The 16,370-nt window shown below is 37.9% G+C and overlaps 1 protein-coding gene across 1 annotated transcript in view; it reads left to right on the top strand.

Annotated features, from left to right (window-relative positions):
- LOC131362569 (C1q-related factor) overlaps nucleotides 1–15,402 on the top strand; it is a 41,744-nt gene extending 26,342 nt beyond the window's left edge. The window contains exon 2 of the mRNA XM_058404677.1: nucleotides 7,349–15,402. Coding sequence (XP_058260660.1) covers nucleotides 7,349–7,528 — 180 coding nt within the window. The 3' untranslated portion in view covers nucleotides 7,529–15,402. The remainder of the gene's footprint in view (nucleotides 1–7,348) is intronic.
- Nucleotides 15,403–16,370: the final 968 nt, after the last annotated feature.

Below are 16,370 nucleotides of genomic sequence, written 5' to 3'. Positions count from 1 at the left end.
CTAATCACAGCTTCAGACCTCTCTCTCTCTCCCTCCCTCCCTCTCTCAGAGACTCAGGATAAGATCGGGATAAAGTCGTCCATGCCGAGTCTCTAGCCGCCACACCAATGCGTTTTAATTACGCTTGTAATGATATCCAACCTCCTGAAACCTCTGGAAGTCCGCATTCCCACGAGAGAGTGATATTAAAAAGTGAAGAGAGGGGGAAAAAAATGTACTGAAACTGATTTCATCAAAAATCCTCTCCACAAAATCCCACATCGGCTCCCGCGGGTGCAGAAAGAGCAAACGCTCTAATAAGCCTGCCGCCCTGCCTGCGTGTGTCAGTGCCGGATTAGCCGATATTAATATGCACCGGACGCTCGGCACGCCCAGTCAGAATAGCATCCTTTGTTTGCACATCGATATTAGACTCGCCAGATTTAATCATGATGGTAAACAGTGAAAATGGCAAAAAAAAAAGAGAAAAAAAGAGAAAAGATAAAGAGAGAGGAAGAACATGGAGCAAGAAGGTAAAGATAAACCAGAAAAGATATTTATTAAGGAACACGTTACATCTCGATCTTATTTTAAGCTTATTTTGAACTGAACTGAACTGAACTGAAAGAAAGAAAGAAAGAAAGAAAGAAAGAAAGAAAGAAAGAAAGAAAGAAAGAAAGAAAGAAAGAAAGAAAGAAAGAAAGAGAAAAAGAATTTTGACGTGTGACTCAATTTAAGACTCACATTTGATAGAACCCTTTCTGACATGAAAGAAAGAAAAAAAGAAAGACAGGCAGACAGGAAGAAAGAAAGAAAGAAAGAAAGAAAGAAAGAAAGAAAGAAAGAAAAGAAAGGCAGACATGAAGAAAGGAAGGAAGGAAGGAAGAAAGACAGGCAGACAGGAAAAAAGAAAGAAAGAAAGAAAGAAATAAAGAAAGAAAGAAAGAAAGAAAGAAAGAAAGAAAGAAAGAAAGAAAGAAAGAAAGAAAGAAAGAAAGAAAGAAAGAAATATTTGACTCCAGTAGTAAAACATTTTCTGATTGGCTAAATATTTGCACTAGTTTGTTTGTCACACACAGTTACACTTGTGACATCACTAATCATGGTTGATTATTAATCATTGTAAGAACTAAAGCCAAATAAAAAGCATTACTTTTAATGATTTATTATTATTATTATTATTATTATTATTATTATTATTATTATTATTATTATTATTATTATCATTGTGTCATTACAGGGACAGGGACAGTCAGGAGGAGAAGTGTAATGTGGTTTCTTGCAGAGCTGTCAAGCTGACTCTCGTCCCTCGCAGGTGTGCTTCAGGTCACGCTGCCTGTCGCTGTGACCTTCAGCAATTTACACTCGAGGAAAGTGCAAGCAAAAATATACAGAGAAACACCAGAGCTAAACTCGGCTAACACTAGCACACATACAGACCAGACAGACAGACAGACAGACAGACAGACAGACAGACAGACAGACAGACAGACAGATAGATAGATAGATAGATAGGTAAAATCTATAACTTTATTAGTAAAGAAATGAATGAATGAATGAATGAATGAATGAATGAATGAATGAATGAATGAATTGATAAATATCTACGATGGATGGATGAATGGATGGATAGAAGTTTGTATGCAGAGCATCTACAGGAAACACTCATATTATTACTAGAAGGATGGCTGAACAGAAGGAGCAACAGATTTTTATGGTCAGAGGGAAACACAAGTAGATTTTTTATACACAGCTATATACTGTATAAATATATGAATGGAAGAAGTGGTGAAGGTATGGATGCAAGATTGGGTGAATTTCTTATATGGATGGGTGGACGGAGGGGTGGATGGATGGATTGATACAAGCCGAGATCTGAGTTACGAGCGAGCGAGCTTACGCCACCTGCCACTCGGTAGCCCAGCGAGCGGTCAGTTCACGTGGTTATCTCTCCAGGTCGTGCGTTGGCGCTGTGTAACGACACTTCCTCACTCATTTTCCAAACCTTTTGAAAGGGAGGAAGAAACAAACCTTCTTGGACAGGTTTTTATTGAAACGCCCTGCAAGTGAAAGCGAGGAAAGTGTGGCGAAAAAGGCAAACGTCAGTGAAGAAGAAGTTAAGTGATTAAGTGAAGTGAAAATTTAATTTTTTTAATTTAATTAAAAATTTTTTTTTTTTTTTAAAGTAGCAATTAAGTTTAGCGATAAAGTGTAGCATAGTGTGTAAGTTAAATTTAGCAATTAATTGTAGCATTAAGTGTGTAGCGGGTAAGTTAAGTTAAGCAATAGAGCACGAAATGAAAAACTCCGCCAACCTCCTCCGCCAAGTTCCTCCACCTCCGCTAGCATCTTCGTCTGATCTTCAAGGTAAATACACTTAATAAAACCAGTTTATTTCTTTACATTCTTTTTTATTATGTATTATTATTTTATACATTATTTGTTATTTATAAAGTACATTTTTCTTATTCAAAAACACGTAACAAAAAAAATTGGTGTGGTTTTTGGGGGGCTGGAACGGATTAACAGCATTTCAATTTATTTTAATGGAGAAATTTAATTTGATATACGAGCAAATTGAGTTACGAGCTCGGTCACAGAACGAATTAAACTCGTAAGTCAAGGTATTACTGTATATATATATGAATGGATAAATGGATGGATACATATATGGCTAGATTTTTTATATAGATGGATGGATTTTAATGGGGATAGTTGAATGGGTGGATTCAAGGATATATAGAACAGTAGATTAGTTCTAGATGGATGGACAAATGGATGGATGGATCCAGAAGGTTTTGTTATTGGTAGATTAGTTACATATAAATGGAAGAATGGATGGATGGATGGATCCAGGATGATGGATGGATGGAAGACCATCTAGGATGATGGGATGATCCGGAAGGTTGTGTTGTTTGGTAGATTATTTATCAATAAACGGATGAATAGATGGATGGTTTTTTATAACGATGGATGGAAGGATGATTGGATGGATAAAGGACCATCCAGGACGATGGAAGGATCCGGAAGGTTGTGTTGTTTGTAGGTTACAGGGCTGCAGGGGCGAGGGAGGAGATCTTCAGCATGTTTATGCGGATGAATTCGGTAAACCGATCGATGCCGAGCGATTCTGGCAAGCGCTGCTTCAGCAGAAAAACGGATGGGGAAAGAAGCGGAATTATTTGATTTTAAGCAATTGACAGTTTCGCCCGGCCTTTCTCTCCATTTTCAATTTCTCTCTCCTCTCAACGGGACGCTCGGTTTCTTGGCTTTTATTCGGTTAGGTCTGCTGTCTTACCCCAAATCATCTGACTTGGTTATATGGAGATTTAGTTTTTTCATCACTGCAGTGTTCTGGGATTCATGCACTTCACTTTTTCACTGTAAACTAAAACCTGGGCTTCGGTTCAGTGTTTAACTCTTTCAAAAAATTGGAGTTTGGCTCCTATTTGGTTGTGTCCATGTTCAGTGAATGTCTTCATCATATCCCACTCCACAGCGGTGATTAATATGAAGCTCATCTGAAAGTAGACACTTAAAGAATTTGTAGTGTTTCATAAGTACTTCTGTTTTTCCCTAGCCTACTAGGAGCAATATATTCATAGAAAAGCTCCAAAAAAACAAAACAAAACAAAAACGGTTATTTTTATTTGTTTCTATCTTCAGAGTAAATGCTGATATCATTCATTTCTGCTCTCTGAGATGCCCCAAGTGCTAAAATGTGATCTTCAACCACTAAAATTCTGTGTAAAGTTATCCAACAGAGGGAAAAACACACGGCTAAAACACACTGAAAGCCGACAGAGTCCTGATTCATTTTAATATCAGACTCACAGCCTGAACATCATTCATTTGTTTATTCTGATTGAAAACTTAGCAGCTCAGTAAGGCAGTGTTTCTGCTTACACATGTGAAGTGTTTTAGATGAGCTCTTTTGCCGTTCCCCTGAACACTTTAGTATCTATGGAGAGTCCAACATTCCACACACGTTTTTTTCCAGTGTTGAATAAGTGCATTATCCAGGTAGTTGAAGTGCACTCACTACTCACACTATCTACACTGTACAATAGAGTATAAGTATGCGATTTGGGTCACCTCAAGATTACTGCTTGAAGTGCCTTAACTTGAGGGTGTTTACCCCGGAGAAGCGATCCAGGGCATCAGATGTTCTCAGCTGCCATCTCAGAGCACCAGTGTGAAATATTAGCTCCTGTCTAAAAGCTAGAAGGAAGGGGAATTTTAATCTTAAGCAGGCATTCAACGTGTATAGCAGGATGAGAACCAATTAACTTGCTAATTGCTTAAGTTGTCTTTATTTGTCACATATACATTACTGCACAAAGAAATTCTTTCTTCACATATCCCATCCTTGGAGATTGTGGTCATAGCACAGGGTCAGCCATGATGTAGCCCCCCTGGAGCAGGGGGCGTTAAGGGCCTTGCTCAAAGGCCCAAAGGTGGTGGTTTGGCATGCTGGGGCTTGAACCCTGAACTTTCAATCAACAACCCAGAGCCTTAACCACTTCATCAAGTTATTCTATTTCTATTTTTGTTTTCCTTCCTACATTCTATTCAATTCAGTTCAATTCTATTAAATTTTACGTGTATAGCGCTTTTAACAATGGATTTTGTCTCAAAGCAGCTTTACAGAACATAAGAAATCTAGTACAAAACGTTCAATGTTAATATTAGACAAAAACATTCAAGATTAATTTTAGACTTACATTTAAATTTATTTGTATTTATCCGTAGCGAGCAAGCCTGAGGTGACTGTGTAGCGAGATGGTATGAGGGGAGGAACCAGACTCAAAAGGGAACCTCATCCTCATTTGGGTGACACCAGATAGTGTGATTATAAATTATTATAAACAAAAGAAAGTGTGATTATAAATTGTTATAAACACCAGAGAGTGTGATTATGAATAAAGTCCCTTCTACAGTCATATACAGTCAGTTGGCGTTGTGTAACCGTCCTGTGTATGTGACAAATAAAACGTCTCACTATGACGAAAGAGCTCCTCCAACCTGATTAGTTGGCGAAAGCGGGTGAAACGGAGACATGGGGTTTGTCAGATGATGTCGCTCACAAACTCGTGGACCGAACCACTGCACCACTGCTCATTACTGACCCACTCATCCACCATATGTGTCCCAATACAGCCTCCATACCATGTGCCAAACCTCCATATGCGAGCAAACCCATGGGGAAACTATTCAGCAAGTGTGTCATCTACATACACACACACACAAACACACACGCAGGTGTATACTCACACTCCATAAACCACACAGCCAGTGAGACAGGTGGCAAGATAAACCTCGCTAATCAATCCAGAGACTTACTCATCCAATACAAATGTGTGTGTGTGTATACCCTTGTAAAAACACTCCCCCATTCATTTAAAGCTAAATCCAGAAAACGCAGGAACTTCCGAAAAGTTTAAGCCGTATAAGAGTGTCCACACACACATACACACACACACAGAATGCCATACTTCACACCTCAGCCCACACGAGTCACCCTGGCATGTGGGAGAACTCTTCAGACGCAGCTCTTAATTAGACAGAAAACAGAGGTCATAAAGAGCTGCAACACACACACACACACACACTTCTTCTTCAAAGTCATTCAAAGTTTCCTCTCAAAATAAGGAAGAAATGAGAAAATTAACAACACAAAAAATAGCATTTTGCCCGAATCCCAGACTTTCTATAAAGTTCATTATGTTTTCGCCTCAGAATTAAAAAGGATGCGTCCGCCTACGTCTACATGTTTATGCCCTCCGCGGCTCAGACTTTCATTTGCCAAACAGATTACAGAAATCCTCGGCAATTTCCCTGTGCCGAAATCAAATGCTCAAACAAATCTGGGCTTATTAAATCTGATCTGGGCTTAAATCCGTAGCTTCTCTTCCTGCTAGCGCTGACTGTCATCTCACATCTCATACCTACTCTGTGCGTGTGTGTGTGTGTGTGTGTATGTGTGTGGGTAAGATTCATGCTATCTGGTTGCTAGGAATAAATTTGATCCCTTGTGATTTAAAAAGTTCTGTCTGGAAGCATTTTGCTAGCGAATGTGATTTCTAATGATTTCTAGTGCCACTGTTATATACAAAAAAATAAAAAGACTTTAAATGTGTGTTTGTGTCTGGCTTTCTTCTTCTTCTTCTTCTTCTTCTTCTTCTTTTTTAAATCAACTACGCTTTACTCTTTCATCCTGATGTTTATCATTCCCACAGCTGCAAGACGTTTATTCATGCGTCCAGTCATAACGACTGAAATGAGACGTAATAAACCATTTAGAAGAAGCTAGTTACTCTTGTCTGACTAAAAGCTGATCAGTTTCCCATGACAGAACATTCTATGATTTTTTTTCATCTGACAACACGCATAATTCTGTATTTATTATATAACTCTATGCCGTATTTCCCCCCATTTATAGCTATGTGTTGTTGTTGTTGTCGTTTTTTTGGCTGCTTCCTGTTCGGGGTCACTATAGCAGATCATTCGGTCCACATGTTTTAATTTGGCACAGGATTTACTTCCTGACAAATCCCTCCCATTTTATCCAGGCTTGGGACCGGCGCTGAAAGTTAATTCTTCAGTGGTTGGGTTAGCTCCCTGACTGGGAATCGAACCCGGGCCACGGCAATGAGAGCACGGGATCCTGCTGCTAGACCACCCCTGCAAGTGGAGGCCTTGTGTATAAATATGTTTGTAAATCATAAAAGTTTTAGTTCATACTGATTTGATTGCACTGCTAAGGCGGAGCGATTCGAACCCATTGCTTGTTACCGCAAGCTTTTTTTTTTTTGCTAGCTTGGAAACATAAAAAGATTCACTAGTGTGTGAAGTGTTTATAAATGCTACGTTTACACTTCTGTCACATGGCAGATGCTAGTCGTTAGACGCTAGAATGCTAGTGTTTGTGATTATAGCAAGACATTTTAGAAAATGAATTCAAGCTGACTTTTATTTATTATGCATTATAGTATTCATTTTAACGATTTTTTTTAAAAAATCTAAAGACTCCTGCTGTGTTTTGTTTCGTCAACCAATGGAGGCGTTGCTGACGTCGCCAGAAAATGAATCAACCAATCAGAACCGAGAATCGATAACAATGTGATTACTTGTGACTGAAGTAGCAACATATCAATCCCTTGTGATTGAAGGTTTTACAATACACCCTCTATTAGAGGTGCGTAACTATGGCAACCCTAACAAGTGGGGTGGGAGGGAGTAGATCCATGCATTCTGATATTAAAGGTGTCTATAAATGTTTTAGAAATGCTCTTATATTTGTTGTAGGTTTATCAGATTCTGGGCTAATGTGTCTGCGTTTCTTCGTCTTCCTCTTTCTCTTCTTCAGGTGAGAGCAAGTGCCATCGCTCAGGACGCCGACCAGAACTACGACTACGCCTCCAACAGCGTCATCCTGCACCTGGACGCCGGAGATGAGGTCTTCATCAAACTGGACGGAGGCAAAGCCCATGGTGGCAACAACAACAAATACAGCACTTTCTCCGGTTTCATCCTATATGCCGACTGAACCGCAGACCTCAAGGAGAAGAGAGGAAGAGGAAGACGACGGGACGGGACGAAGCCGGCTTTATCACCCGAGCGCTTTGTTTTCACTTCACAGGATCATCCGTCGCTTCAACCATCTTTTTATTTATTTATTTTTTTGATCAGAAAACTCTAGTAAGAGACTCTCAGTGGACACTCAGAGGGTGTTCTTTCCGCTCTATGAATCACCTTAATGACAAAAAAAAGTGAGGAAAAATGAAAACGTTGCACAAAAAAAAAATATAGACCTTTCCTTTCTTCCTGTGAGACTCCTGCAGGACTTTTCGAGCGGCAGAGATCTTTATTCTCATCGTCGCGTAATGTACGTCTCTCCATCTCCGCACCTCCATCTTCCGTCCATAGATATTTATCTGCGAGATACGAGAATGATCCAAGATGTCTGTCCCTCGTGGAGAAAAAAAGAAAATTAAATATTTTTTTGAAGGCTTGCTTTATTGACTAAGGGATCGTTTGAGATTGAGTTTAGCCTAGTTAAAAACCTATTTCAGATTATTGAAAATGCTTGTGCGTCTTGAAAATTTGTGCCATCCTTTGCGCTTTTTTTGTTCTTTCCCTCCCGTTTCCTGAGTATCTGAAGATCGGCGGTCGTTGTATTTCAGCGTGTTGTGCTGTGTCTGGTGCAGACCTGTGACTCGTGGCAGAACGTTGTTCGTGAAGAATGTTTCAGAAACACAAATGAAAATCCTAATTCCTTAATTAATTCATTTTTTAGCCATCATTTAATCCTCTCTTCCACGACTCCAAGCCCAAATTTTACAAGTGTCATTTTCCCTTTTAAATGTTTATCTAATCCTGAAAAAAATCTCAAACTTCGTAGTGTTTATTTCCCCATTAGTCGACATTTATTTTAAAAATGTGCTGTTGAAATATTAGGTACATTATTTCATCGTGTTCAGTAATATTTTTCGCTGTTTATTGGAGTACAGAAATGCCCAACCATTATAATATCAGTACAGGGTGTCCCAAAAGTCTCCATAAATGGCACCAATTACTATTATTATTTTTTTAAATTACTTTTTAAAATGTAATTGCCTCTAAGTTTGACCACAGTGTGGTGTGTGATGTGTTTGCCATGTTTCCTCTTCAAGTCCTTAAAAGCTAACCAAAATTTAAAATTCCGCTATATATGGAGACTTTTGGGACTCTGTAAATTAGGCTTGTGTGAAATAACGACTCACGATACACAATGTCTGTCCAGTAATTTTTACTCTGATTATTTCTTTATAGATTTATCTTTATTATCTAAAAATATTATTTTTCCACAAGGAAAATGAAAATGAGCTAATCAGACGGTACCACCTGAAAGCCCCGCCCCCTGATCTCACCTACATTCTATTGGACCTGCAGTAAATGTACTGAGTTCATTAATAAGCCATAAAATCTATCACTGCATGTTCGAGTTAGATAAAAGTGGCCAAGTATATAGTTAACATCTGCCACGTATATTTATATTTTAGTGGTAAGCCAGCCAGGGGCTCTTCAGGCCAGCAAAAGACCCAACAACCTGAACTGGGACCGCACGCATGTCCTGATTTAGGCTGCTGGAAAAAAATGGCATTTGCCACTGAACACCAGAATTGGCAGGTCCACCACTGTCGCCCTGTGCTTTTCACAGATGAGAGCAGGTTTACCCTGAGCACATGTGACAGACGTGAAAGGGTCTGGAGAAGCCATGGAGAACATTATACTACCTGTCACATCGTTCAGCATGACCGGTTTGGTGGTGGGTCAGTGATGGTCTGGGGAGGCAGATCCATGGAGGGATGTGCAGACCTCTACAGGTTAGACAACGGCACCCTGACTGCATTAGGTTGAAAATGGTCAAAAAGGGGACTTAAAAAAGTACTATTAAAGTAAATAAAAAATAAAGTACTATTACTGTTTTTTTTTTTTTTTTAAATATCCAGCTGAGTTTTAACCATCGCCACTGCCGGCAAGCAACTCCTAACTTCCCTAGTGATTATGCTGCTTTACATCTTTAATCAAAATATTTCCAAATGGTAAATTACGAGCAGGGAAAAACATCTACTTCTACTTCACACAAGCCTGCATTAAATTCCAGTTTATTCCAATTGTAGGTGTAATAAATAATGATTGAGTTCCTCAGACCCTACTTTGAGAACCGTTCAAGAGATGTTCAGACTTTAAAACGACGCTTTCCGTTATTATTACTCTCTCTATATATCTGTATATCTACATTTTTCTCCCGAATAAAATTGAAAATAAGTGAATAAGACAGTACCACCTAGAAGCCCACATTCCAGTTCCGCTCAGTGAAAATCTGCCAAATTTGATGAAATATTTGATCAAATACCCCAAATATTGACTAGCTGCTTCTCTATATTAAATTCGAGCTCATGACTTCTTTAATGTTTTATATTTATGTGCACATCCAAAATGTATTCAGGGTAGAGGGTGGAACCAGGTTCACACAAAGACACTTCACTTGTTCTAGAGTGGACCCCTGATTTTCTAAGACTTTGTTCAAATCCAGAGGCTGAGTTTAAGGTTCATGTGAAAAGATCAACATCCACACCACTGATCTTCAACACTAAACCTGAAGAACATCCTTTACGGTTCTTCTGTCACCCCACTGAGTTCAGTGAAAGCCTACCACAGCATGTTTCCCAGCCCTTATGTAGAGACTACAAACCTTGTCTAATGAATCCTTTTTTTTTTTTTTAAAGAATAGCTTTAGAGCTTTTCACACTCGATTTTGCAAAACAAGTGCAAAACAAAATAACAAATCAGAAAACAAAAAGCAAATAATTAAACAAAATAACAAATCAGAAAACAAAATAACAAATCAGAAAACAAAATAACAAATCAGAAAACAAAAAGCAAATAATTAAACAAAATAACAAATCAGAAAACAAAATAACAAATCAGAAAAAAAATCATTAAACAAAATAACAAATCAGAAAACAAAATAAATAACAAATAATTAAACTAAATAACAAATCAGAAAAGAAAAAAATCATTAAACAAAATAAATCAGAAAACAAAATAAATAACAAATCCAAACACACAATAATAAAACAAAATAACAAACCAGAAAATAAAATAACAAATCCAAAAACACAATAAGAAATCAGAGAACAAAAAACAAATCTGAAAACATAAATAAATAACAACTCCACAAACACAATAACAAATCATAAAACAAAACAAAAAAATGAATCCAAAACAAATCCAAAAACACAAAGGACAATTCAGACAAACAAAAGGTAGGTACAGTTTGCGAATGGAATTCTTACCACCAATTGGATGAGACATCTGTCACTCAGGAAATACAGGAAGTCCTTGTGCTTTTTACTTCTCAGCCATTGTATGATTTAGTAGTTTATATAAACTCCGGCTAAACAGAAGTTAGTTTATAGTTAGAGGTTTCACACTGCTCATACTTTACCCGGGGTTAATAATGAATCCTGGCTCTTCATAATCTGACGTTTCACACTCTACATTCCTAAACCCTGGATTGACCTTCTTCTGATTTGCATATCTGCATATCAACAACCATGATTGGATAAATCCACCACGCTACTACATGTCTCACTGTAAAGCCTCCTGAGATGCACAAAAAACAACAAACGAAAGAAAGAATACAGAGGAGTAATCTACTGTTTATGCAACACACATGGTTTCTGTGACTGTACAAAGCACGTGATGTGAGTTTTTCAAGCACTGTTCAGTTTCTGGTTGGGTGACTGTTACGGCTAGATGCTTAGCAACATGTTTCACACTGTACATCTTTAGCACAGTGATGTGCATTTAACACTGTTAAAGCTTCAGAGCAAAGTTTCATAACCCCGGGGGAAAAAGCTGTGCTTCATAACCCTGCTTCAACATTACACGTGTGAAACCTTCATCTACCCCGGGGTTAAAGGCAAGGTTTAGAACGATGATAACCTGTGGGTTCAGAGCACAGTGTACACTCTTTAAAAGAAAATGCATCTACTTTTGTTTCTTTACTTTGTCCTTCTAATGAAATCCTTAAAGCTTCTTTGAAAGTTTACTAAAAGAAATGGAACTAAGAACCCTTAATTACCAAATTAACCCATAAAGAACCCTTTTTCCCCCTAGATGTACACACTCAAAAAAAAAAAGAACTAAATCTAGAACATGGTAGGGTTCTTCAATTTGTCCTTCTAAATATTCCTAAAGGTTCTACTGTGAACCATATAAACAGAGTACTTACCAGTGAGTCCTTCAGGAAGCTGAGAACTTTCCAAACCTTTTCTTAGTATTTTAACCAAGAGCGTTCATCTTCATCTTCAGCATCTATAAGAGTACTTCACCTCGCTCCTTTAGTGGAACCCTTAATGGTTCTACTTTACACCCTATGACAAACTGCTTTCTTATCAGAAACGGTAAAAAGATGATATAACATTTCCTTTCTTTGGTGGGAACCAAAAACATTAATTATCTAATGAACCCTTTGTTCCTAAGAGTCATGTATTAAATCAAGCACATGTTCTTCACTAGATTCATCTTAAAAGGTTCTAGAGAAGGTAACACTTTTAGGAAGTTGTGGACGCTCCAAATAACCCTAGAACCTCTTTGTTGACGGACGCACATTCTTGCAACAACAAAAAAGCTGATATCTAGTGCCTTTAAGGGTTCTTTGCATTTTCCTCCTCAAGAAGAGCACAGAATAGTTACCTATCAGATAGGACAACTCTTTTAGGTTTCACAGAACCCTTGTTTTTCCAGAAGTGTACATCTTTGTCCCTCAGAACCATTAACGGTTCTGTTGATCTCCACAGCGTAATGTTCCTTTATTATAAATGATTCAAAGTTTAACACTCTTTAAAAAAAAAAGCTTCTGATTCTTTTGGTTCTTAAGGTTCTCCCTCTAGAGGAACCTGTAAATGTTGAATTCTACAATGGAGCTCTAGCTTCTTCACAGTTCAGGTCCAATCCTAATCCATGGTAATTTGTTGGATTAGCCAGATAAGATGTGCAAGTGTAATAATACACCTGCCTCATTAGCCAACCAAATAGTTCATGCACATGCTCCATGACCTCAAAGGTCAAGGTCTGTGATGTAATAATGATGGACGATGGACGATAAATTGGTGGATAAAAAACAGATTTGTTTGTGTAGGAATCCATCTTGTGCATAAAACAACTATTACTAGCTGATGGACGCATTACACGAGGGTCTTTAAAGTTCAAAATGGACGTTGTGATGGACACGTCTCAGCTCAAACCTGTGAACATGGTTTTATAATTCAGAAATACTGTAAGCTCCTCCAAATATCACGAATATTATTTCTGCAGGTGTTAAATCACCAAATCCTGAGGTACTGAAGAAACCACACCATCCACAAAGAAATGTACAGTTCATTTTGTTTATTTACTTATTTATTTATTTTTGTTCCCCAAAACACGTGCTAAACTGAGCCAGAGCACCGATGTTTGATTTACTTTCGGCAAATGAGTCGATTCAGAGTCGATTCGATTTCTCACTGCAAACGATTCATCATTGGAGTTCACTGGAATTTTTTTTTGCGTTGTACTGAAAATCCAGAAATAAAATTAAATAAAGCTGATGGAATATTACATAAGACGCAGCACTGATGAGGTTTTAAGACGGTTTTAAGATACATGAAATAGGAGCAGGTGCAAACAGAGTAAAATAAAAACGCTTCAGTTTGATGTTTGATTCACTCGCGGGTGAGTCGATTCAGAGTCGAGTCGCTTTCTTACCACAAACGATTCGTGATTGGGTTTTAAACAGCGTTACATTATTGGGCATGTAATAAAATGAGACAAAATAGCAAGAATTTACAAATTGCAGTGCTGTGCAAAGATTCCAAAGTGTAGAAATATTTAAAAAAAAAAAAAAAAAGTAAATAAGTATGGCACAATGCCACTTTTTTCCTATAGAAAAACTAAAAACAAGTCTCTTTATGTGAAAACATTTCCAGTTATAAATAAATAAATAAATAAATAAATAAATAAATAAATTCAAATTTTCCAAATCCAGTTTCACAATAACTTTTTTAATAACTTTTAATAATCTTTTCTATCATTGTCATATCAGTTGTCTGTATTCTCTCAGGTATTGCTGTTGTGAAGTTTTAGAGGGATTCGGTGAGTTTAACATTCTTAGAGAAGTTGTGAAAGCAGCTTCTACAGAATTTGGATGCAATTACATTTTTAGTGCTTTCACACATTTTAGGCTGTTAGTCCAAATAAGAGCAGAAAGAATCCTTTTGGATCATGTGTTTTGGCTGTTAGCTTGGGTTTCACACTTCACATAATTAAACGAGAGGGAAGAAAAAGAACATAGGGCTGAAGGTTTACTCACATCCCTTGTAATAAAATCTTAAAGGATTCCAATAAGAAACATGTACAGGGTTGTAATTAGTATTTCTATCTATTCTTAGGAACAATTTTTATAAAGTTTCCTGTAAAAAAAAAAAAAAAATCACAACAATTACCTGAGAGAACATGGAGGAGGTAGGAGAACACCTGGAAGTAAATGATTTGATAATTATTTAAATATCCCTCAATTTATTATCCTTTTCTTTTTTCTGCATCAATTGAATCATTTACATCAATGAGCTTCTTCTTGTCGCTGGAGTGGGATCTTTTTTTTTTTTTTTCTTGCATCAGTTTTAGCAGCTCCCATGGGCAAAAAAGTGCATATGTTTGATTCACTTCCCACAAGTGAGTCGATTCAGAGTCGATTCGCTTTCTTCCAACAAACGATTCGTGATAGGTTCCACTGGGATGAAAAATGAGGACCAGCAGGGAAGATGTTATCAATATCAGGACACTTTTAAGATACACTTCACTTTTATGTTTGATCCGATGTCTGATTCACCTCTCGCAAGTGAGTCGATTCAGAGTCGCTTCGCTTTCTCACTACAAGCGATTCGTGATAGGTTTCACTGGGATTTTTTTTTTTTTGTGCTGTACTGAACATCTAAAAACAAATGAGGCACAGCAGGGCAAATGTTATCAACATCAGGACACTTTTACGATACACTTCACTTTTATGTTTGAGCCGATGTTTGATTCACTTCCCACAAGTGAGTCGATTCATAGTCGATTCGCTTTCTCACTACAAACGATTCGTAATAGGTTTCACTGGGAATTTTTTTTGCGCTGTACTGAACATCCAAAAAAATGAAAATGTTGACAATATCTGGACAATTTTAGGAAACACTTCACTTTTATTGTTTGATCCAACGTTTGATTCACTTCCCGCAAATGAGTCGATTCAGAGTCGATTCGCTTTCTCACTACAAACGATTCCTGATAGGGTTCACTGGGAATTTTTTGCTCTGTATTGCATTTAGGTCCCAAGTAATACAATACAGTCTGTATTTAGTGCAGGTTAAAGCCTTAGTGTGACCTCTGACCTCGGTACAACGTACAGAACAAACACAGGGCCAGAGAGCCCAAAGTAGAACAAGAGGAAAGTTAGAAATCTCCTCCTGCGGCGTCCACACGGGTCACTCACACACACAACTCACGACAGGACGCTGATGTGATGCGACATGGTGACAGTCTGCGGCCAAATGAAGCTGATCTGTTCAAATTGAATGTGTGTGTGTGTGTGTCCAGTCGAGCCTTCATGCATGCACTGAAAACCTCCTCAGCCACATCACTGATTATCAATCACACAAACACACGTCAGCCGCTCCATGTTCTAATCAGCCGATCAGATTGCAGCGCGAGAGATTAAATAAATAAACAAATAAATAAATCTACACTGGAGAAGAAACGAGAACAATAAAGCTGTGAAAAGAAAACGAAATGTACGCGGACGTTGATCCGACATAATTTATCTTTTCGAAATGTAAATGAATTTAATTAATAAAGGTGACTTCTGAAGTCAGTGGGCCTTTTGTCTTTGTATTATTATTATTATTATTATTATTATTATTATTATTATTATTATTGTCATTGTTATAATTCCAGCTGTGATTTAGGACAGATGTTGGATGCTGTACAGAGGCTTCACTTGTTTTGTTTTTTTCTTATATTGTTGCTTTATATTATAATCATCTCACAGAGAGGAAACAAATGTTCATGACTGTCACAATTTCCCCCATTTCCCGTCTCCTCCACACATACACACACACACACATACACACACACACACAAACACATACACACACCTCTATTTCTGTCCTCTATCTGTCACCTAAGCTTGGCAGTAGCTTGCCCTGACTCACAAAGCAAAAGAGAAAACAGCTGCAGCCACAACAACAGGCGCAACTCCATCTCTCTCTCTCTCTCTCTCTCTCTCCCCCTCAATTAACAGCACAGGCATCAGAGACACTCTGGCTGGCTGTTAATTTTAATCAGATGCCGAATAATACTCCAGCCTCATATTCATCACCTCCTCATAACCCTGCTGGTTGTTTGTTTGCATGTGTGTATGCATGTGTGTATGTGTGTGTTAGAGAGAGAGAGAGAGAGAGAGAGAGAGAGAGAAAGAGAGAGAATTCTAACTTTTAAAAGTCCTTTATTTGAATGAACTGTATGAAAATGAATGGATTTGACACATCAAAGTAAACCAAAACACACAAACCAGTCGCACCGCATGACCTTCACCTCGTCTCTTGATGCAGTAAATGAATTGCTATAATATTATTTTAACCTTTACGTTCCCCCGAGAAGTGCAAGGTGGAACCTAGAACTTAAGTGGAACCATGGTTCTAGAAATAAAATCTGAAGTTTGGGGTTAAATTTGATTTTCGTTTAAAAAACAAAAGCACACTTATGCACTCATCCCCCGGCGTACACTTTTTTTTCCCCACAACGTAGAAACGGATATTCGA

The sequence above is a fragment of the Hemibagrus wyckioides genome, linkage group LG02 (assembly GCF_019097595.1).
Source record: "Hemibagrus wyckioides isolate EC202008001 linkage group LG02, SWU_Hwy_1.0, whole genome shotgun sequence".
Lineage (NCBI taxonomy): Eukaryota > Metazoa > Chordata > Actinopteri > Siluriformes > Bagridae > Hemibagrus > Hemibagrus wyckioides.
Note: the sequence above shows the minus strand (reverse complement) of the source record. Positions and strands in the feature narration are given on the sequence as shown.